This window comes from Pelodiscus sinensis, chromosome 13 (genome assembly GCF_049634645.1).
Source record: "Pelodiscus sinensis isolate JC-2024 chromosome 13, ASM4963464v1, whole genome shotgun sequence".
In the NCBI taxonomy this organism is placed as follows: domain Eukaryota; kingdom Metazoa; phylum Chordata; order Testudines; family Trionychidae; genus Pelodiscus; species Pelodiscus sinensis.
The window spans coordinates 18,928,593-18,951,379 of NC_134723.1; the positions used below are offsets into that span (position 1 = coordinate 18,928,593).

A 22,787-nucleotide genomic window follows, 5' to 3' on the forward strand; every position below is an offset into this window, starting at 1 on the left:
TGCACTTCATGTGGTACCCATCACTAATTGTGGAGAAAGTTGCATGGTACCAGTGTTATCAATATTTTTGCCTCATCTCGCATTCTACCTCACCCATCTTCTGTCACCTTACCCCTTTCTACGTATAGTGCTTAGTGTTCTATAAGCATCTCCTTCACATAGTCAGCAGCCTGTATACATAGAAGCTGACTACTTCACTTCCTTGGAGTCACATAACTAGGACAGTCTGCAGGGGGATTTTCCAATCTTACCACTTTCTCTCAGACAACAGCCACATGCATGAACATAGCAGTTCAGAGAATTACAAACTCTTTGATGTGCAGGAACTACAGTTGCCCATGTACGCTTGCTACTTTTGCTGCTATCTGAAGGTTCAGGTGAGTGGCAGACAAACCATTCATCCAAAGCACTACTGACCACAAATGAAATGCCCCCCAGGAATTCTGGGGTAAGCAGTGTTTTCTTCAGAATAGCAGTGCAAGCTCCAGAGCTAGTAACCCAAGCTGAAGGCAGAGAAAAGTAACTGGATCTTACCCCTGAGAGGCTTTTCTTGGAACCTTTGACTGCTTTTATCGGCACCCAATCTGCATCTTCCATCTCCCCTCCAGATTCCTCAGATTCAGAGAACAGCTCTTCCACATCCATTTCTGGTGTTCGTGCATTAAGTTTTGCTGTTGTCTGACGGCGAGTCTTTGGCTACAGATGTAAATTAGATGGTGTGAGACAGCCTAATGAATGTATCAGACTACTTCAGAATAGGGATTTGAAGGTTTAGCGGATTACGGTTAACCGGTGGGGCCAGAGCAGCTCCTTGCCCGACGGAGACAGATCAGAGCAGCCCCACAGAAGGCCTACCACAGACAGGGGCTGCTTTGATCAGGACACCAGAGCAGCCGCCGCCTATGGCATGCCTTGGCCCACCACAGGCAAGGGCTGCTCTGGCATCCTGGCTACAATCCCCCCCCAGCCTCCACTTAACCAGTTAATTGATCTAAAGGGGGTTAATTGAACAGCCAAGAGAACTGCACAACCAAGGAAGGGTACAGTCATCAGGATGGCAGGGATTCTTAACAGTTCAAAGCAGCAACTAGTTTAGCCTGTTATCTTTAAACAGGTTGCAGAACTTTGGTGTACTGCCCATGCTACACAGCTATGGCAAATGATCGTAAGTCACTTTATTCCTTCCAGAAGAAGGGCAGCAGCACCAACTGGTTCCAAAAGGATGCTAGTTTTTTGCTAAGGAGTACAGTGGAGGAATCCTTAGGGCTTGCTTAGGGCAGATGATGATGTATCATCTCAGACAAAGACACTTAATAAAGCAAGTCAGGTGCAAAAGAGAAGTCTGAAAGAGGAAGTTACTTATCCTACACAGTAACAATGGTTCTTCAAGATGTGTCCCCCTGTAGGTGCTCCACTCAGATCTCAGTGCGTCCTCACGCTAGGAGATTTTTGCCTAGCAGTGCCTTCCCAGGTCACACATGTGCAGTCACTATCTTGTGCTGTTTTTGTTTGTTGGCTGCATGAACAGCGCAAATGTCCCTCTGTTCCTTTTCTACTGGAAATTGTTTAACTGGCTTCCAAAGTAGAGGGGAGGAAGGTAGGCTAGTGGAACAACCACCGGGACATACATCTCGAAGAATTATCATTACTGCACAGGGTAACTTCCTCTTCTCCTTTGAGTGGTGTCCCTGTGGATGCTCCTCGGGTGACCAACACCCACCACTGTGAGTGACTGGTGCTGCTAGAGTCAGTTGTGAGAAGAGGCAAGGAACGTATCAGCTAAAGTGGTGGTAGGTACGTGTCCCTGCTATAGAGCATAATGTGAAGGTGATGGGAAGACCATGGTGCTGCTCTACATATACCTGCGAAGGGTACATTATGCAGTAAAGCAGTTAATGTGGCCACAGCATGGAGTGTGCTGAGATAGGAGGGAGCCACTGCAGACTATGAAGATGTAAGGAAGTGAATATGCAACTGGCAATTCACTTGGAGATGCACTGAGCAGAGATGGGTACTGAACATAGACATAAAAAGTCTGATTTTCTGAGTTCCTTGGTCCTATCTATGTAGGACTCAAAAGCCTGTCTAGCATCCACAGTATGTAGCATCACTTCCCTCGGGAAGCTGTGAGGTTTTGGATAATAGGTGGGGAGGTAGATGGGCTCATATGGAAGTCTAATATAAAACTTTAAGAAGAAACCTCGAGTGAGGTCTAAGGATTTTATCATTGATAAACAAAAAAATAATAGGCTGCAATTTTGCTTACCCTTCTCACAGAGGTTATTGCCACTATGAAGGCGACTTTCAAAGCTAGATGTTGTGGGGAAGTGGCAGCTAGTGGATCAAAAGGTGGTCTTGTGAGTGTGCTTAGCACACAAAGTCTTAAGGTGGCACTGGCAGGTGTAAATTTGGACGTGTCTTTCGCAAACCCACTAAGCAGCGCTTCATGATAGGATGCGCGAAGAGCGAGGGGTCACCCACTGGTTCATGATAGGCTGTGATGGTGGACAGGGGGATGCAAATGGAGGTGACAGAGATCAGCGTTGCAAAGGTCTGAGGTATTCCAGTACGGTAGGTATTGGAACAGTGTTTGATTGCAATTGACGATGGCGCCACCACTCTTGAAATCTCCATTTGTTTTGGTAGATATGTCTCTTGGAGGAGCGCCAACAATTTAGGAGGATCTGGTTCACTCTCTGAGCAGGTAAGTTCTTCATTTTGGAACCACGAAGCAGCTTGCTAAGAGTTTGAGGGCCCTCAGGTTCGGGTGGAGAGTTTTGCCTCAATGTTGACCCAATAAAGACTGATGGGGAGGGGAATTGGGGGACCGATTGATAGATGGTTCAGGTAAGGAAACCATGGTTGTTTTGGCCAGTAGGGCGCTTTTAGAATCACTGTGGCTTAGATTGCAGGAATCTTGATGATCACCCTGGAAAGCAAGGGAGTTGGTGGGAAGGTATACAGAAGGGGAGATTTCTTGCCTCGACCTGCTCAGGAGCAGAAGTGGTGCCATTTGTGGTTGGCTACTGTCGCAAAGAAGTCTAGACTGGGAACCCCCATTGTCAGAAAATTGGGAGGATGACGTTGAGGCTGCGCTCCCACTCGTGCTGTTCTCAGAAATGCCTGCTCAGTTTGTCCTCAATAGCGTTCTGTTGGCCTGGTATGTACATTGCTGTTGGAATTATGTTGTTCTTTAGTTCCAGAACCTGATTGCTTCTGCTCATAGAGAGTGTGATTAGGCACCCCCTGTTGGTTGATGTAAAACATTGATGTGTTGTCCGTGAGGTTCTGCCCTAGATGAGGGGAAGCAAGTGTGCACATGCATTGTAGAGGGTCCTGAGTTCCAGGATGATAATGTGAAGCTGTGCCTCAGATCGTGACCATCTGCCCTGGTGGCACGTCAGATTTTGTCAGTGCCGATCAAGGAGTGGCACTGGTTGATGCAGAGAAGCTAGACTTCCTCTTGGGCTCTGCTCTCTTTGTAGGTGCCTTTTTTCACTTATCTGCAGTGTCACAAGTAGACTGCACTGGTGAATGGGTAGCCCAGAACAAGGAAGGTAAAGACCACATTGGAAAGACCCAGGACAGGCAGGAGACCCTTGAGGGTGATGAATTAGCACTCTTAACAAGGAGTTAACTGCTCTGGCAGTCATGTTCTGGCAGTGTGGGCATTACTGCACCACATGGCCTTCACAAAGACATTATGCAGGATGCGTGCTGGTTGGATGTGGGTATTGAGTCCCTGCAGGAGTCACATTTTTTTAAAACCAGGAGAGCCTGGCATTTTGAACAGGAGCACTTACAGGGTTAAAAAACTTGAGGAATAATAAAAGGAGAAAAACAGGAAAGTTTTTTTTTTTTTAAAGTAAGAACTAATGAACACTAATTATAAAATGACAAACTAGTAACGAACTGTAAACTAATTACACTATTTTTATCTTTTCAGTCAGAAAGGAAAGAACTGCTGTGACTCAGTCTTCTGTTGAGGATGGTAGAAAAGGAACTGAGGGAAACACATTGCACGCACAGCCAATGGACAAAAACAGCGCGAGTCGGCAGCTGTACATGCACAATGCAGGAAGGCACTGCTAGGTCAAAATCACTGGCATGAGGACACACTGAGACCTGAGTGGCACAGCCATAGGGACACCACTCGAAGGAGCAGCTTTGTTAACCAGTATCTTTATCCACACAGAGCCCAATCAGCCACAGAAAAGTGTTCTTGTTAGCATATGGCAGTTCTTTACCTTGGGTGGAATATAATCAAAGGGAGATTCTGGGGACTGAGCCGGCATTTGCTGAATGTGTCGGAACTTCTGTCCACTGGCAATTTGATGGAGTATTAACTTCTGTTAGAAGAGATTAATCTCATTGCATCGTAAGTAACCAAACAAACCCTGCCACCAGTAAATCCCCTGTGGCTGTGCACACACCCTTCTCTACCTGTTTGAGGGACTCCTTCTCCTGGAGGAGCTCTTGGTTCTTCTCACAAAGCTCCCTCATTTTCTCAAGCTCTTCATCCTGTTCACAGGAAAGGATGAAATCTGCAGGGTTATTTAGGATCTAAGAAGTAGAAACAGCTTCTAAACTGCTGGCAATAGACTTTTCAAGTCAGGAGGAGATTTGTTAAATGCCATGGGGCATGTCTACGCTACAGCTATGTCTAGACTACACGGAAGATTCGAAAGAGGATATGCAAAATTCCATGGGAGGTTTACATGGCTTTTCGAAAAAAGTGGGGGGTTTGTTGAAGACAATGCGTCTATACTACTTTCACGTTCGAAAGCTCTTTCGAATCTTCTGCATAGTCTAGACGAGCCCTACCTGCGGGATTGTTGGGGAGTGACTGATCCAGCAGAGGTTGATTTATCACATCCAATACAGACACTCTATAAATCAAATACCAAGAGCTCTTACGTCAACTCTGTAACACCATGAAAACAAGAAGTATAGGTGGAGTTGATGGGAGAGCCGGAGGACACCATCCTAAGTAGATCCAAGTACACCACTTCAGTTATTCACATAGCTGAAGTTACTTAACTTAGATTGATGGCCTGTGGTAGTACAGAGCAGGCCTAGGAATGCTCTGCTCCTCCACATCCGCAGCGGTGGCCTCTCCACCATTCTCCAACAGGACTGGACCTTCAGTTTTGAGGTCAGGAAGAGCAAGTCTCACTGTCAATTACTTCCTCTATCCTATCAACGGACCAACAACTCCCTCTCTCATGTTACAGACTCCCAACTTAAAACTTTCCCTACTCTCCAGGGACAATCTGAGTCAGGCTAGGAAAATTCTGCTTCAGTAGCTTGGCCAACTGTCCTCAATTTGCAAAACTGAATTATTGGCTTTGAGAGAGAGGACAGTGTATCCCACTGCTGCTTGCTACTGCAGGGACTACCCTGGAGCTGATGGTTTCCAACATACACATTGTGGACTCGCCTCCCTCCCCCTAAGGCCCTGAAGGCAGATTGGTGCTGCACCTAACATGGAGCTAACAGCATTTCTTTGGCTGGCCTGAGCATGCAGAAAGCTTTTAATGTTGTGTTTGTGGAAGCTGAACTGGTCTTTGAGGCAAGTCTGTTGTCACTTAGTTTGCTTCTTTTGTAGGAGCATTTACGAATACAGACTACAGGCCCAATATTCCAAGCATCTACCAACAACTATTCCCAGAAGCAGCTGAAGCAAGTAGCATAATCTACACATGGACAGCAGAATGAATGGTTTCCATTGTTACTCAGACATTCTGAAGCCCCATATCTAATGGCAAAGAGCTGGAGTTACTACTGCAGGGGCAGTAGGAACACACACACACACACACACACACACACACACACACACACACACACACACACACACACACACACACCCACCCACCCACCCACCAGGGGACCCCTCCATGAAAAGGGAATCTGCCATAGTTGACTCTACTTCCAGCCAACCTACCTGGAACTTGAGTCTCTCAAGTAGCTTTTGCTCATGCTCAGTTAGAGAGTCTTCCAGCTTCTTCTCTGCTGCTTCTTTTTGCTGCAGTTGGCTAAGCAGGTACAGAACCTACAGGCAAATTAATACAGCATAGGTTAAAAAGATGCAGACCATGACAAAAACATTTCTAAGGGATAAAATCCTGAGGCATGCCTGCCAGTCTTGACATTCTCAGTAAACTTGGAGGTTTTGGGGTAGGCAAAGAGATGGAGTGGTGGGCAATCTCAAGGAGGCAGAGAGGTTGTAGAGACAAATAAGCTAGTTCTTTGCCACTCACAGCAGGCTAGTCTGGGCCCACTTGAAAACACCATCTTGTGTTCAGTTGCAGCAAGTTTGTGCCTTTGAACGGACCTGAATAAATTATTATTTTCACTTTCATTTAGCACCATTAAAACTTTAGAAACGGAAGTCAGAAGACAGATAAGGGAAACTTGCTAGGGTTAATTGCATCAGGTCTTCTGCCAGAGGCCAATAAAGCTCCTGAAAATAGATTTGATTGGTTTTAATTGAACCCTTTTTTGCCTTAAGAGGCTCTTGGATCGTGTCCTTAACTCTTCCTCCTGGGCAAATATTTGAGAAGCTTGCAGCAGAGCAGTTCCAAGGCATTTGTTGCCATACAAAAGCCATGTAGCGATAGCCATGGTGGCCCTTCACCCCTGAGTTTTACCTTTTCCTGATGTTGCTGCTCCTGCATCACCAACTGACTTTGGAGCTCCGCCTCTATCTCTGCCAACTGGTTTCGCTCTTCAAGTAGCATTTTCTGCATGTCTGCACAGTTAGCTTTGTTCTGCACCAAGCTGCTATGAAGTTTGCTTTCCTCCACTTTGGAGGAAACCAGCTGAAAAACATCAGTAAGGAGACTACTGGGGGAAAATGGGTGCCATACTCTACAGCCTGTGCATGGGACTGGACATCAGCAACAAGGGTGTTTGGAGTCAAATTTTGAGCTAGACACACTTGAGCTATTATCAGGCACCCTCTCCCTATACACAAACTTTACTATGGAAACAGACAAGAGGCAGCACTGACAACAGTTACTAGAATGACTCCATCATCTATTACCTTTGTTTATGCATTTCAGACAGCCATTCCCTTAATCCTCAGAGCTCTCGATCCCGCTCACCTCTTGTCTTGAACTTGCCATCTATATCTGCTGCCTTGTGTTTCTAACTCTCCTCTTGAGCCTTTGCAAGTCTGAATTCCTCCTCCTTTATGCTTCCTTTACTAGGGGCCTTTTTCTTGGCCAAATCTCTAGGCCCCTTCTGTTAACTCTCAAAGTTACACACCACATAGAACGAGGATGACTCCCTATCCTGACCTTTATAGACTGTATCCTTCATTGTTGACTACTCCTTCAAGGACTCCCCAGGCCATTTTCCCCTCCTCCCTCACACTCTGGGTACCTCCAGAAGTTTGTCCTCTGCTCTCATTGCTCCAGGCAAGCTCATCTGCTCACAGATATCTGATTAGTCTCTGCAGGCCAATGCCTCCAAGATTTCCTTTATCCAATTTTGTGTGAGTGTACACCTTTTCTCCTAAGTGTCTGTGCCAACTCAAAGCCACTTTGTTGAGGGCTGAATGAGTCATCTTCCCCACGATAGGCATTGCTAGTAAATTAGTTTCTTTACAACCAATCCTTCCAGTTTCTAGATATCCCAACCAATATTTGATTAGTAAAAGTAGGATACAATGTAATTTGCTCCTTTCTGGCCTTCTTCTCCCTCTTACCTTTCCAAAATTTTTCAGCATAAAGTCATGTGGCTTCACAAAATCCATCACGGGCATCCCCAATACCTCCCGTGTCAGATTAAAGTTCTTCCTTTTTAAAAGATGGTACCTTCCCCACCTTTTATCTGTCTCCACTCCCATGCCATTTGTGAAGCACACATCCCATGTATCTCCATGCTATTCCCCAGGACAGGAATCTCATTCCTACTCCATTCAGCACACCTCTTCTCTCTTAGACCACCCATGTAACCCAATTCAGAGAGACCAACTATTGTTTTAAATGTTAACACAATCATCTATATACCTTTCAAAATGAATGCACTACTCACCCAATCAACTACAAAATCTTTTTATAACCCTCCTCAAAAGCCTTTCCCCTGTAATGTGTTACCACAGTGGTCACTTCCTTCTATTCTTGTCTTACTTGAGATTATGAGCTCCTTGAGACTGGTATGGCTATGGTTATAGGCAGGGCTTGCCAAGCAGCGGTGTAACCCGCTCGCCAGCCACACAGTTAGGTGTGCTGCGCATGCGTTTACCACGCTGTGCGACTGTGCCAGCTTGTAATCTACTCACCATGGGCGAGTAGATTACACTAATTGTCAAGCCCTGGTTATAGGTAATACAGTGCAACAATCCCCAAGCAGATGGATGTGCCACAATCCAGAAAATATTTACCTCTCCGATCAGGTATTTCAGGGCACACTTTGCCTCTAGAATAGTTGCAATTGTTTCCCAGCGTTGCTTCACCCGATCTCCATTGTCAGCATCCAATAGTTTCTGTTGCAGATCTGCTATCTGGGCACTCCTATGTAAAGAAACATGCATCTGAACTCATGGAAAAGAATTTGGAGTAGTTCTTGGATAATACTATTCCCAAAACATTATACTATGGAAAGCAGCTAGTTAAAACTCAATTGTTTGCATGGTGGAGGGGTCTACTACAAAACTGCATTGGTGGTTCATCTGGAAATTCATTCTTCTGAATCTGTACCAAGCCAATACTTCAGCATCATACAAGTGCTATGCTACCATCTTTCAGGTGAGCAAAAACTGACCTAGATCTCTCTTGCATAAAAAGTGGTCATCACCCCAGTATCTTGGAAATTCTTATCTGATTCTGTTAAACTACACAGAACAAGACAGTTGTATTTCTTTCAGGTCTCACAGAATGGCTGTAATGGTCAAAGTACCTTGGTATCAGAGGACATAGAAATGAGGGTTAGTTTTGTTTGTTAGAAGCTTCATGACACTCCCTTACCTGAGCTCCATCTCTGTTTCCAGGCTTTCTATCTGCTTTGTGATGGAATGGTCTATTTCTGAAGCCTGCACATCTGCGATTGAATACGTACGTCTCTGAAAAGATTTGTGGCAAGACAATATGAAATAATTAGACGTTGGGGAAGCGGGAGAGGAATGAGTTTTAGGTTAGAGACACTTAAGATAGGAGTAGTATTACAAAGGGTTGCATTATGAGGCAAGAGGTTTACAAGCAGTTCTTCTCAGCTGAAACCCCACCCTTCTTCCCAACTGAACAAGGATTGTACATGAAATCTTTGATAGGGCCGGGGCCCACACAGGACATTAATATCATACTAATTGCTTGAAGGAACAGAACCATGAAGATCCAGATCCACCTAGCTACCCTTGAGCTGCAACCACCTCTTTGTTGCTATTCCTTTCATCAGCCAGGGCTGTAGAAACAGGACTCTACTCTTCATATGTGTTCATAGGCCCCAAATGAAGAGGAAAACAGCAGCAGTAAGGGGACAATGAATATTGCTGTCAGATGCGTCTCCCTGTGTGTCACTCACCCGGAGTTTAGGGGGGGGCGTCTCCCCAGCTTCCCTCTTTTCTCTAAGCTGCAGGAGTTCCTGGGCCAAGATCTTTCTATCCTCCAGGAGGTCAGAGAGGTGGCGCCGTGCCTCTTCAGTACTAACCAGAACCTCCACTTCATTTGCAAGCCAGCTCTGGAAAACAGGACAGAGATAAGAACGTCTACTTGACATTGCAACAGTGGGATTTCAGTCACCCACTTGCCCCTCTGAACTCTCCTCCATATCTAGGGGCAAATAAACTATGTTGCCTCTATTTACTCCCATAAAGGACAGGAAATTCCATGGTCCTTCTCTATTCTCCATCCATTAACCCCAGTCTCCTTCAGTGAGTGAGCCAGGCCATCTTTGTGCCAGCTCATTATTCAAGCGGTACATAAAGCAGAGCTGTTACTTACCTTTACTCGAGCAGCCACTCCTTCCATTCCTCGGTTTTGGCTCTCTTTCCTTTTATCCACTACTTCACGCTGTTTCTGTAGAGCATTTTTCAAGCGCTTGTTAGCAGCTGCTGCCTGAAAAAAAAAAAAAAAAAAAAAAAAAGATAAAGCCAAAAAACTACATACTACACCACACACAATCGTTTCCTCTGCCTGCATCTCTAGCACAGTGGAAATGGTGGGACTGCTTTAGCTTAGTTTGAGTCACAGGTCCGGGTGCAGGATTCCATGCTGATAAAAGCCAGTCAGTGAGGCATCTGCACAATGATATGCTAACAGAAAACACCGCTGTTTTTAGCTATGCCTGTGAAGTAGTGGATTTTTAAGAATCAATTCTTCCTTCACTGAGCACTTGTGGAGCTGATATAGATGAGATGCTTGCTGCACTCCAGGCAATATTAAACAAAGAAACAATTGCCTGATCTGCTTTGGGAACTAATAATGTCAATAGTCTCCACAGGAGAAAACCATTCAGTTAGGATCTTAGCTACATTACAAGCCTCTTGGTTCACCTTTAAAATGCAATTTTATCATTGAGACTATATGCTGGATACATTATTTCTTGTTATTCTACAGCCAAGTTGTCTCCAGAATATATCCACTGCAGTTGTACACCAGAACTGAAGGTCTCATTTTAAAAACATTTTTGTGTCAAAGCATTTCTGCTTCTAGACCTTATTGTTGGGCTGCAAGATAGTTGTAACCAAGATGGTCTCCTGGGAGAGGGTAATATTGCTAACTGCACTTGTGTACCTATAATTTGCAGGGTGTGCAACTGAACCATAGCAGTGCTTTGACTGGATGTGGAAGAAGCACACAGCTCAGTCACAGCTCACAGTCACTGTTGTGTGCAATCTGCATGCATCTCACTTCACGTGCTCTTGTTTTATAAACGTGTCACTTTAGTAATTTTAATAGGGAAAAAAAGCTACAGACAGAAACCAGCAGAATGTGATAATCCTGCGCATGGGCGACAGTAAACAAAGCATCTGGTGGGCCAAACACAGAATCCCAATGGGCCACAAGTTGCCCACTTCTGAAGTAGATCCAGAATACACTGATGCAGTGCTGTCTTCTCACATCTGCAGACAGCCTGAGATAGGTTCTGCACAGTGTTAACTGCCCCCAATCACATCAATGAGAGGTCTGAAGCCTGATGTCAACACTTTAAGGGTTAGTGATCTCACTGGTGGTCATTTTAGTAGATCCAGGTAGTGTGCTCATCAATTATTGTTGGAACAGGTGGTAGAATCTAGGTCAGCCAATTCTATCAAGAGTTACTGGGTCTGGGAAGGAAACCATGATAATTAAGAGGCAGAGTACCAACATTTTTCAAGGGGGAAGTCACAATGCATCCTCTCTGAACTGACATTCTTAATTCATCTCCAAACTCCAAAACGCTCTCCCTGAATATCAAGAGTTCCATCTGCTCCCTGACAAAACTCCAGTCACATCTTCAACGCCTTGAGGCCTAGCAGAGGTTGGCTCCTTACCTCTTCTGTTTTGCGCCTGAGAATATTGGCCTGCTTCTGGAAGTCTCGTTCTAGCTTAAGCAGCTCATACTGCCTCTTACGATCCTGGGGGGAGGGGAGGGAAAAAAGGCAGGTCAAAAAGTTGCAGGTATATTAAAAAAAGACATGTTTTACTGTGCGCTTGTTTAATCTAGGGGGAGCATGAAACAGACATTTGATGGGCTCTATTACAGAAACACTTACAACTGTAAGCTGAGCTGATTTAACAGGCCCTTGTTGATCTAGAACAGATCCTGGAAGCAGTGCCCTGCAGATACCGATGTCTATCTGCAGGTAGACATTTGTATCCTTGCAGGACTCTACGTGACACTCCCAGAGGAGCCAACAAGCTCACGTATTGGTGGGGTACGGGGGACAAGAGAGGGATCATGTGATGATTCCTTATTGTGTTCCCTCCCTCTGGGGCATCTGGTATTGGCCACTGTCGGCAGACAGGATACTGGTCTAGACAGACCTTTGGTCTGACCCAGTATGGCCACTCTTATGTTCTTATGTAACAGTGGTCAACAACTGGTTGATCAGGATCAACTGGTCAATCCTGGGGAGTCTCCCAGTTAATCATGGTCCACACTCAGCAGGCTCCTTGCCTGCCCCAGCTCATGTGCATGGAGGGGTAAACGGTCTGTGTCTGTGAGTGTGAGGGAGGGAGATAGGAGGGGAGAGAAGCAGAGGGTCTGCATTCTGCTCCTGCCTGCAAGCACCACCCTCCACAGCTCCCACTGGCAAGGAACTGGAACTATGGACAATGGGAGCTAGCAGCAGCAGTGCCAGCAGAGAGGGACAGTACACAGAGCTACCTGCTCCCCCGCTCCCTACTGCCATAGGGGTTTGTTGGCCCCTCTGAGAGTGGCACGTAGAGTCCTGCGAGGATACAAATGTCTACTTGTGGATAGACATCGGTATCTGCTGATCTGCAGGGCACTGCTTCCAGGAGATGCTGCTGTCAAAGGAGAGGAGCATAGTGTTACTGCTTCTAGGAGCTAGTAGAGTCTTGTCAGCGGATATCTGCATCCATGGCTAAACATTTGTATCTGCACAGGACCCCAGTGTGGGGCTGGGGCCCTGCCTGCCCTGGCTTTGCTGTGCTGCTGACTACGTGCTGTCTGGTGCGAGGCTGCACTGCACCCCACCCCACTGCACCCTCCCAGAGTCAGTATCCTGCACCTCCTCCCATACCTTGAATCCCCTCCTGCAAGCCAAGCACTTGCCCTAGCCCAGTAAAAACAAGTGAGGATGTGGGAGACTGAGCGACAGGCAGAAGGATGGAGTGAGCAGGACACGGTTTTGCAGAAGGGGCTGGGTAGATTTTGGATTGCCCTTAAGTTCCCAAAGCAGGGTTGGGGACCACTGATTTATTATATGCTCTCTTTCCTCCTTTGGGGCTAAAACATCTGTTCACGTCATCTTGAAACAAGGACAAAAAAATCTAAGAGGTTCAGAATCCCCATTAGCCCTGAATGCCACAATCTGATTTGATTACGTTAACTACTACAAGAATTTCAGAGGGCTAGCTGTTAGTCTACAACTGAAAAAACTTAAGCAGATAGTCCTGCAGCACCTTAGAGACTAGCAAAAACTGTAGACAGTATCGAGAGCTTTTGTGGGCACAACCCACTTTGGTTTGAAAAGGTTGCTGACCCCTGCCTTAGAGACTAACCCAAAGAGCTGTATAAGAATGCCATTTGCACAACTGAAAATATACAACTTAATATTATTGATAAAATGAATAATGATAATACATGAAACTCAGACTATTTAATGGGACTTCTGCTGCTGCATCTTTTCATTCAGTTCTTGATGTTTACAACATAACTGGTCAAATCCAGCTTCATTCACGTATTTAGGCTACCTTCTGTCAATCTTATGGCAGAGGGCTGGTGATGTGTGCAGGAGTCTGGGTGGGGGTGTATGAAATTCTATCGACTATTCAATTAGTGGATTAATCTAATTGTAACATCCCTATCCAATAAGCTTTTGCTTATCAGATAGTTGATTAGTCGCTTACATCCCTACTCCCTAGAGAGCCACAGGTTGCCGACCTCTGCACTAAGGTGCTACAGGACTATTAGTCGTTAAATTTTTACTATAAATAGTAATTGCTTTAACTATTTGCTTATGTGGCATATTTCCAACATACGCTTGAAAGGGCTCATGCCTCCTGCTTCTGTTTTGTGGTAAAGATACACTTAGGTGGTATTTTTAACTTCTGTAATGGATATGAATTGTGACCACTCTGCTGGCAAACCTAGGAACCTCAGACATAAGTCAGTCATCAATTTATCCATAATCCACATAACTGGTGAAAGGTGGCAGCCTGCCACCCAGGCATATACAGAACAAGATGCTTTTTGACCTATTGGTTTGTTATTTTCAGGGCACTCTAGAGAAATTATATTTTTAAATGTTTATTTGTAAGTGGAGCAGAATTTCTTAGCCAACCCCTCAGGTAAGTTAACACATGGCCAGCAATGGCTGGTCCGGTGATTAATAGTCCACTTACCCGTTCTTTCAGCTGGATCACTTCCTTGTCCTTCTGCTGCTTCCACTGTCTAAATTTCTCAGCATCCTCTTTCATTTGGCGCATAAGCTGTACCCGCTGATTTTTCATTTCCTACAGGAGGAAGTTACTTCAATACACTTCCGATAACCTTTTCAATTACTATTAAGACCTATTACGTTCCTAATTTTGCCAAACCTGAAAAACAGCTTTTTGAGGATCTCAGTGTTTGAGACTAATGATTTCAGCCTCTTAACACACCCCTCCCCCCCCCCCCCGAAGTTGGGTAGGGAACAGTGCTTCCTCTATTTTCCTACCAGAGCAGAATTAGTTTTTGTTATGTGTGCCAATATGGAGGTGATGTGCAGCACATCACCTTCATATTGGTGCACATAAAATTGATGTGGCGGGGCTGGCGCTAAAGGGTTTGTAATGTGAGAGGAGTCTCAGGCCTGGGACAGAGGATTGGGGTGCAAGGCTATGAGGGCTCTGGAGCAGGCCTGTGGATGAGGGACTCAGGGCTATGTCAGAGGGCTGGGGCACAACGGTCTGAGGGCTCCAGATGAGGGTGTAGGCTGAAGTGGAGGACTAAAGTGAAGGGATGTGAGGTCTCTGGCTGGGGATACAGGCTTTGGGTGGAGCCAAGTTCAGGAAAAGTTTGGAGTGAAGCAGGGTGCTCTGCAGCTGCTGAAAGGAGAGAAAGGACTCCTCCAGTCCTTTCTCCTCACAGCATTACCTGGATGCGAGGGAACACCCATTGGCCAGATGGGTCCATGACTGGGCCTGGATGTAGCTTGGGGCAAGATTGGGGCTGGCACTAGGGCAGAACCACTGTAACTGGATAGGGGCCAGGGCCAGCCCCCCAGCAACAAGATCAGGGCTGGGCTGCTGCAGCAAGAACAAAGTTGAGGCTGAGTCCAGACAGGAGCCCAGCAGCCCTAGCTGGTTGAAGGGTGGGATTGTTTGGGGCTGGGACAGCCCTTCCCCAGATGCTACAGGTTCCTGGCCTGTGTGTCGATTCATTGTGCCTGCGTGGCACTACATAGGCAGCTGCACAGCTGCTCTTACAGGGAAACATCTCAGTTTTATAGACCTGGAAACTAAGATACACAAGGTCAAGTGACTTGCCCAAAGTATGGACCGAATGAGTAGTATAGTCAATGACTCCCAGGCCTGTATTTATATCATAAGAGCCTCCTAGCCACTACATCATTAGCAGTGCTAGTCACATAACTACACAGGCTGTTGCCAACCCAGTAAATTAGCTTTCATTATCGTCTGGCTGGAAGTTGCTCCATTAGGTGGTGTTTGGAGGCTGCATATGGTAGTGTTAGTTACCCGAATCTCCTGGTTCAGTTTGGAGACTGTGCGCTCTGTAGATTCCTTGAATTTCAAGAGTTTTGACTGTTCACTCAATTTCTTCTTTAGTTCATTCATTTGCCCTTCCAACTCCTGGAGTCTTTTCCTGCGGCGTTCGCTCAGCCTGCAAAGCATCACCCTGTCAATATATGCTTATTCTCTAGGATTAGACTCCTTCTCATTGTGAAAAAAGACTCAGGATTGATGTCCCTCACTCACCTCAGGACCTGGCTATTGTATAAAGCAGAGTTTAGACACTTAGCTGTGCAACTCAACAACTCATTCAATCCAATAGGGAATATCGAAAGGGAGATGCACACTAGAAATATACCTTAAAACTCCCACAACAGTGAGTTTCAGAGTCCGGATTGAATGACTTAAGCTTGCCAGTTTCACATCACAGAGCTAAAAAACAACAATGAAGACACCTGCGCTTGGATTGTATCCAAAAGCATTGAAACCCTCCTTCCCCTCCTGTTTTCAGAGCCTGGGTTCCAGTCCATGCCTGAACACCATCACTGCTATTTTTAGCTCCATAATGCAATCCCAATTCATTGGATCTAGGCTCTGAGTCTCGTGGTTGTTTTTTGCAGTACTGTCATGCTTGTAGTATCTGAAAATTATAGTTCTCTGAATCCACAGGGCATCCACGCCCCCCTCGCCCCTGTTAGCCCATTAATTACTTCTCAATTAACCTCTGAACACTAAGCGAATATTCAGCCATGAGTATAATTAATGCTGTACCAGTGCAACAATATATCCTATTGCAGTCTGGTTCAATGGCTGCAGCATTGTGTCCAGTTCAAAAGCACAGCCTGTTACTAGTTGTTGACCAGAGATGCTGCTAGTAATACACTACTCTCATGCTGAAGCCCAGGACATGACACTCCACCCCCCCAGTGACCATGAATGCAGAATCTCACTGACAGGCCTGATGTGCAATAGAAGGACTGATGTTGGCTCATAGCGCAGATGACAACAGTAGCCAACTGAGTAAAGCAATTCCCCAGAGCGACTCCAGCTCGCAGCCCCCCTTGTATGCAGATCTTTGCCTCCCAGCCTGAAGCTAAAATCCAGATAAAAAAATAGTACTTCTGTATATGTGAATACCTGGTTATCCAAAAGTTTTAGCTGTTCCCCAAGCCATTTGAGGAAGGTGGGAGGGTGACTCATTTTTGTGCCTGTTGTTTCAGATGTCTTGCTCATATCTATGCCAAATAGGTGCGCATGCACTGTGTGCATGGACTGTCAGAAAGTTTTTCCCTACATGCTATCCATCAGGTCAGCTGTGAAGCCCCCTGTACTGGCACTGGTGCAACACCCTATATACAACCCTGTTGACCCAATGGCCCATCAGTTACTTCTTGCCGTCTACTCCAAACAGTGGGGAAGGAAGGTGGGTATGGAATAAATACAAAGAACATCTCAAAGAACAGTTACAAAGGCAGGGAACTGTTTTTGCATTGAGTGCTTGCTCATATGTATTCCAAACAGGGGATTCACAAGCCTTTACCCTGGAAGAGGGATGAGTCACAGGCTAGCTGACTGGAGAACCACAATACCAAAAAAAGGTGTCCTGCTGTGATTGTTACACAGTGGCATAATGTGATGTGAAGGTATGCACCAGAGACCAAGTCACAGCTCTGCAGATTTCCTGGAAGGGTTCATGAGCCAGGAACATCGCCGAGGACGCCTGCTTTCACATGGAGTGCACAGTACATAAGAACAAGAACGGCCGTACTGGATCAGACCAAAGGTCCATCTAGCCCAGTATCCTGTCTGCCGACAGTGGCCAGCACCAAGTGCCCCAGAGGGTGGACCGAAGACAATGATCAAGCGATTTGTCTCCTGCCATCCCTCTCCAGCCTCTGACAAACAGAGTCCAAGGACACCATTTTATCCCCTGGCTAATAGCCTTTTATGGACCTAACTTCCATGAAATTATCTAGCTTCTCTTTAAACTCTATTATAGTCCTAGCCTTCACAGCCTCCTCTGGCAAGGAGTTCCACAGGTTGACTGGATGCCATCACATCTGTTCAGAGGATCTCCAAACTTTGCACATTGACATCATGGCCCCTGTACGCTGTTTTCCACAAGGAATTGGTCCAGCTTTGCCCTCACCCATCTTTTCTCCCAAAGGTGGTCTCTAGCTTTCACATAAAACAAGAACTTTTATTAGTTTTAAACCTGCTACCCATTAATTTCGTTAATTAAATTCATTAATTTCAGTAAGTGGTGGTGGAGGGTCCCCAGACAGGTCGTAACAAGTGCCAATGCATGCTCGGGATGTTATTAATTAGCTAATCGAGTAGCTGATGGAATTTCTATCGACTGCTTCATTAGTTGATAAGGGTGGTGCTCGCTATTCCACTGTACCTCTCCCTTTGAAATGTACAAGAGCCGCCCATAGCTCTTGCATATTTCAAAAAGGAGAGAGAGGCAGGGTTCCCTCTGCCTCTCCCACTCTGAAATGTACAAGAGTTGAAGAGCTCCTGTACATTTTAAAGGGAGAGAGGCAGTGGGAACCTGAGCCAGTGGGGAGCAAAGCAGTCCCTGCTGGCACAGGTTCCCCTTGTGCCTCTTCCTTTGAAATGTACAGAGACACACTTGGCTCTCGTACATTCCAAAGGGAGAGGAGCAGCGATAGGACCAGTGCGAGCAGGACTGTTTCAATCCTCACTCATGCCGTTTTCCTGCTGCCCCCTGCAGAGATGGTGTGCGTGGGGGGGGGGGGGGGGGGGATCTGACTTTTAAGCCATCCCATCACCAGCCCGTGCTCCCTCCTTGTTGCCTTTCTCCAATAGAGGCAGCAAGCGGGGAGGGAGAAACATTTGCTTATCGGGTAGTCGACTAGTCACTTACACCTCTAATGCATGCTGTAATCCAGGAGGAGATAAGATGCAATGAGACAGGCCTACAAAAGGGCTTGGTCTGCGGATGTAGAACAAATGCACACCTCATGTGAAGGGAGTGCAAGCAGTTGTTCCCATAAATTCTGATGAGGCTTAAGGTTAAACACAGGGAGGCACATCTTATTTTATGTGAAAGCTAGAGACCACCTTTGGGAGAAAAGATGGGTGAGGGCAAAGCTGGACCAATTCCTTGTGGAAAACAGCGTACAGGGGCCATGATGTCAATGTGCAAAGTTTGGAGACCCTGTGAACAGAGGTGATGGCATCCAGGAAAGCTACCTTCCAGGACAGATAGGGTAAGGAGCTAATGGCTCAAAAGAGGTTGGGGGGGGGGGGGAGGGGAGGGGAAGAGAACCTGTGAGATCAGGAAGGATAAGGTTGAGGTCCTAAATGGGGACAGAGTGGTGAGGCAGAGGGTGAAGCCCATCCAACCCCCTGAGAAAACGCCCAGCTAGGGGGCTCAAAAAAACATGCCACCTGCTTCCCTTAGGTGGGACGCAGAGATAGCTGTCTGTTGAACTTGGATTAGGAGGTCGCCAGACCATCTTGCTCCAGGTATACCAGAAACTAACACCTGTGGACCAAGTTGTGTTTCAGACACCAGCCCAAGAACCGTTTCCATTTAGCCAGGTATGCAGGTTTGACAAAGTTTCCTACTACTAAGAAGTACCTGCTTGACCTGGTCTGAAAAGGTCCATTCAGAATCATGTTTGCTCCCTTGTGGCAGGGCCTGTAGGTGTGGACTGGTCTGATGCCGTTGAGACCTCCATCTGGAACGATGCTGGCAAGTCTGATTAAGATAGCCCTGGTGGCACCAATCCAGCGACCAAGGGGATGCTTGGTGCCATGTCCCGACAATCACTTGAGGCCACATGTTGGGATCCAGAACAACATGGAGATCACACTCGAACCTGGGAGGAGAAAGGATGTCTGGAGAAACATCAATGCCAGGACTGGGTCCAGGACCTGTGCCAAGACTGGGACCAAGAGTGGGTTTGCCAACCAGAGCGAGATCAACAGCGGGAGTGGGACCAATCCTGAAGGCATTTCAATGATGACTGGGGCCAAGATGACACCGAGGTATGATGCTGGTCCAAGGAGATGGCATGGTCCAAAGAGGGGCATCAGGACATAGAAAGGAATGTAGGGGTTATAGTGGACCACAAGCTAAATATGAGTCAACACTGTGACGCTGTTGCAAAAATATAAGCCTCCATGATTCTAGGATGCATTAACAGGTGTGTTGTGAGCAATACATGAGAAGTCATTCTTCCGCTCTACACTGAGCTGCTTAGGCCTCATTTGGAGTATTGTGTCCAGTTCTGGGTACCACATTTCAAGAAAGATGTGGAGAAACTGAAGAAGGTCCAGAGAAGAGCAACAAGAATGATTAAAGGTCTAGAGAACATGACCTATGAAGGAAAGCTGAAAGAATTGGGCTTGTTTAGTTTAGAAAAAGAGAAGATTGAGAGGGGACATGATAGCGGTTTTCAGGTATCCTAAAAGGGTGTCACAAGAGGAGGGAGAAAACTTGTTGTTCCTGGCCTCAGAGGATAGAACAAGCAGCAATGGGCTTAAACTGCAGCAAGGGAGGTGTAGGTTGGACATTAGGAAAAAGTTCCTAATTGTCAGGATGGTTAAACACTGGAATAAATTGCCTAGGGAGGTTGTGGAATCTCCACCTCTGGAGATATTTAAGAGTAGGTTAGATAAATGTCTATCAGGGATGGTCTAGATCAGTGTTTCTCAATCTTTTTTTGCTCATGGCCCCCTTCTGAGCCTCATTCATCAGATGCCTGGCAGTTAAGTTTGGGTGGCCCCCTCAGAAACTTACTGTGACCCCCCAATGTTCCATTTTTTTCCATGTGCCCCCCTAGAAGTAAGGTGTGGCCCCCTGGGGAGCCATATGGCCCATGTTGAGAACCACTGGTCTAGACAGTACTGGGTCCTGCCATGAGGGCAGGGGACTGGACTCGACCTCGTGGGGTCCCTTCCAGTCCTAGTGTTTTATGGTGCCATGATGAACTCCAAACATAATGGCATCACCAGGAGGAGTCAGAACTGGAGATCTGTTGATGCCTCTGGTGTTGTGGGGTCCTACAGTGTCAGTCATTGCGGGAGCGATCAGAGCATTGAAATCGTGCCAAACCTGATCGGGACCAGATCACCATGGAAGCTCTCAAGTGGGATCACGACACAACAACTGTCTGAGAGTGCGATGCTGTGAATCGGATCAATGCTGCAAGTCAGACCAGTGGTGCTGGGACTCAGTGTGATGGTGCTGGTACAGGTGAAAGGGACCCCCGATATGGCAGGCTTTGCCCATGAAGTTTGATGGGGTGCCAGGTTTGTTCTGAGGAAAAGACCAGGTCATCTCTAAGGGCCTGAACAGCCTTGAATGTGTCCAGCATGGAGAAAAGGTCACAGGCCTCCACCCTTAGGGAGTCAAGAACCAAAATCAGGCTTGCTGCCTGGGCAGAGCCCAATGCTTCCGTGCTGTGGGGTAGAGAGTCCTCAATGTCCATTGACGTTGGTGACTCCAGGCCCTAAACCATCAACAGTGCCGAAGGTGTAGACTAGGCCACTTTGAACAGCCACGCTGGAGAGTGGGACTGGCTCTGTGCCATGGCCTTCAGGGACTTCCTATGCCTGAAGGCTGTGAGCTGCTGACCAGGGTGCTTGGTACTGGGTCTGGGCACAGAAAACATAAGTAGTGGTGGGTGGGGGTGAGAGTCATTGGCACAGGCTTGAGTTGCACTGCTTAAATCCTTGGAACTTTGATATGCCTCAAGTACTGGGAGGGAAGAGGAAGCCCCTTTACTTCCCCTGCTACAACACTATTGTTAACAATTAGCTATTGTTAAACAAAACAATTAACTCTTGTCAAACAGACTAAGCTAGGGATGCAAAGCAAGAGCTAAAGTTCCAACAGCAGTCACTGGTGGTAAAAAGGAACTGAAGGGCAGTCAAGTTGGCACGGTCATATATGGGGTGTTACACCAGTGCCACTCTAGGGGGCTCCATAGCCAACCCAATGAGTAGCAGCTAGGGAAAAAGCTTTCCAACAGTTTTGCACTGGCATGCGCACACACCTATTTGGAATACATACGAGCAAGAACTCAAAGCAGAAGCCTATATTCTAATCCTATTCTTATATTTAGCCTCTAATCAAAGTGATCTGCCATCTGCTAAGAATAAGTCTGACAAATCCTTCCCAACAAATCAAATATGCATTATTCTCATTTTATTGATGGGAAACTGAGGCACGGAGAAGCAAGAGAACCCAAGATCACAGAGTCTGATTCTTAGTCTGCTACATTCTTTGGTTCCATGTTCTGGGCCTTAAAGCCTCCTTATTTTCATCTCAACTCCTAGCAGGGTGCACTAGGTCAGAATAGATTCTCTTTAAGAAAAAGACAAAAACCTAAAAATGTACTCAGAGTTAGGGGGTATTTTTCCCTCTCACACTTTGACAGTCTTTAGGATAAAAGCCTGATACAGTAGACCCCTTCCTAGTGCCAAACACAAACTCTTCCACCACCTCAAAACATCTTCACTGAGACAGTGAATTAGTGAAGGTTTGACAAGAGATTCCCCAGAGCACCCGTGCCCTGGCAGAGCACATGAAATCAATTCCTTAGACTGGTTCATTGTGTAATGGTGATAACTACACCCAGCCACCGAAGAACGCTGAACTAGCATGTTTATCACCATCAGGAAGAGGACAGCCCATTCACTGCAACACTATTTGCAGTTTAGGATTTTATGTATAACAATGATTGTTTTTCTAATCTTCTTTGCCTTTCTAGCCAGACTTACTTTGCTTGGTTAGCATCCTTCTTTGCAGTGTGAAGTGCAATGATCAGCTCTTCCTTCTCTTTCTGAAGGCTACTGACCTCCAACTCCAGGCCCTTGATATTAGTCTAGAAAAGAGAAGGAGCAGAGTGCTTCAAGTTAGAAGTCTTGAAATCCTAAATGACCAGGGACAAGGCTAGATAAGGCCTTGGAGTCATTTCAATAGATTGGACAACTTGACTGAATTATTGGACTGTTGTCAGAGGGATCAGAAAATTGACCCATGCAGTAGCTGTAGGAGCCAGATCAGTCTATACAGCCAGTCAGCCTTTTAGTCTAGCAGTCATGTTATCAATAAGTTCAGGTGGGTTCAAATATGAGTTTCCAGCACTAATGGGAGAGAAGCCAGTTCAATGGAAGTTACAAGACTTGTACCGTGGTTAAGTTCCATGAATGACAAGTATTGCCACAGCAGAAGTGCAACTCTGAGATGTGAGTGGGAAGACTGGGACTACATCAAACAGCCAGTGGCCAGTGTCTAATCACAAGAATCGAGGCCTGCTTAGTAAAACCATATGGAGACATTTAGGCACAGCAGTTCTGCCACCTGTGGGTACCTCTAGCTATATGGCCACTGCTCCAGAGATAACCAGTATCATAAGACTCCACTCTCTAATGCTACAAATCTCAAGGCAACATGGAATTCTT

At 46.2% G+C, this 22,787-nt stretch overlaps 1 protein-coding gene across 2 annotated transcripts in view; it reads right to left on the minus strand.

Moving 5' to 3' along the window:
• The window catches only part of KIF4A (kinesin family member 4A), a 54,403-nt gene that overhangs the window by 7,768 nt on the left and 23,848 nt on the right, over nt 1-22,787 (minus strand). For both annotated transcript variants that reach the window (XM_014568820.3, XM_075940789.1), the window contains 13 exons: nt 22,104-22,207; nt 15,351-15,495; nt 14,016-14,126; nt 11,477-11,560; nt 9,945-10,058; nt 9,526-9,681; nt 8,973-9,067; nt 8,390-8,519; nt 6,651-6,821; nt 5,945-6,052; nt 4,444-4,521; nt 4,248-4,349; nt 535-696 (listed from right to left, as the gene is read on the minus strand). In XM_014568820.3, coding sequence (XP_014424306.2) covers nt 535-696; nt 4,248-4,349; nt 4,444-4,521; nt 5,945-6,052; nt 6,651-6,821; nt 8,390-8,519; nt 8,973-9,067; nt 9,526-9,681; nt 9,945-10,058; nt 11,477-11,560; nt 14,016-14,126; nt 15,351-15,495; nt 22,104-22,207 — 1,560 coding nt within the window. The remainder of the gene's footprint in view (nt 1-534; nt 697-4,247; nt 4,350-4,443; nt 4,522-5,944; nt 6,053-6,650; nt 6,822-8,389; nt 8,520-8,972; nt 9,068-9,525; nt 9,682-9,944; nt 10,059-11,476; nt 11,561-14,015; nt 14,127-15,350; nt 15,496-22,103; nt 22,208-22,787) is intronic.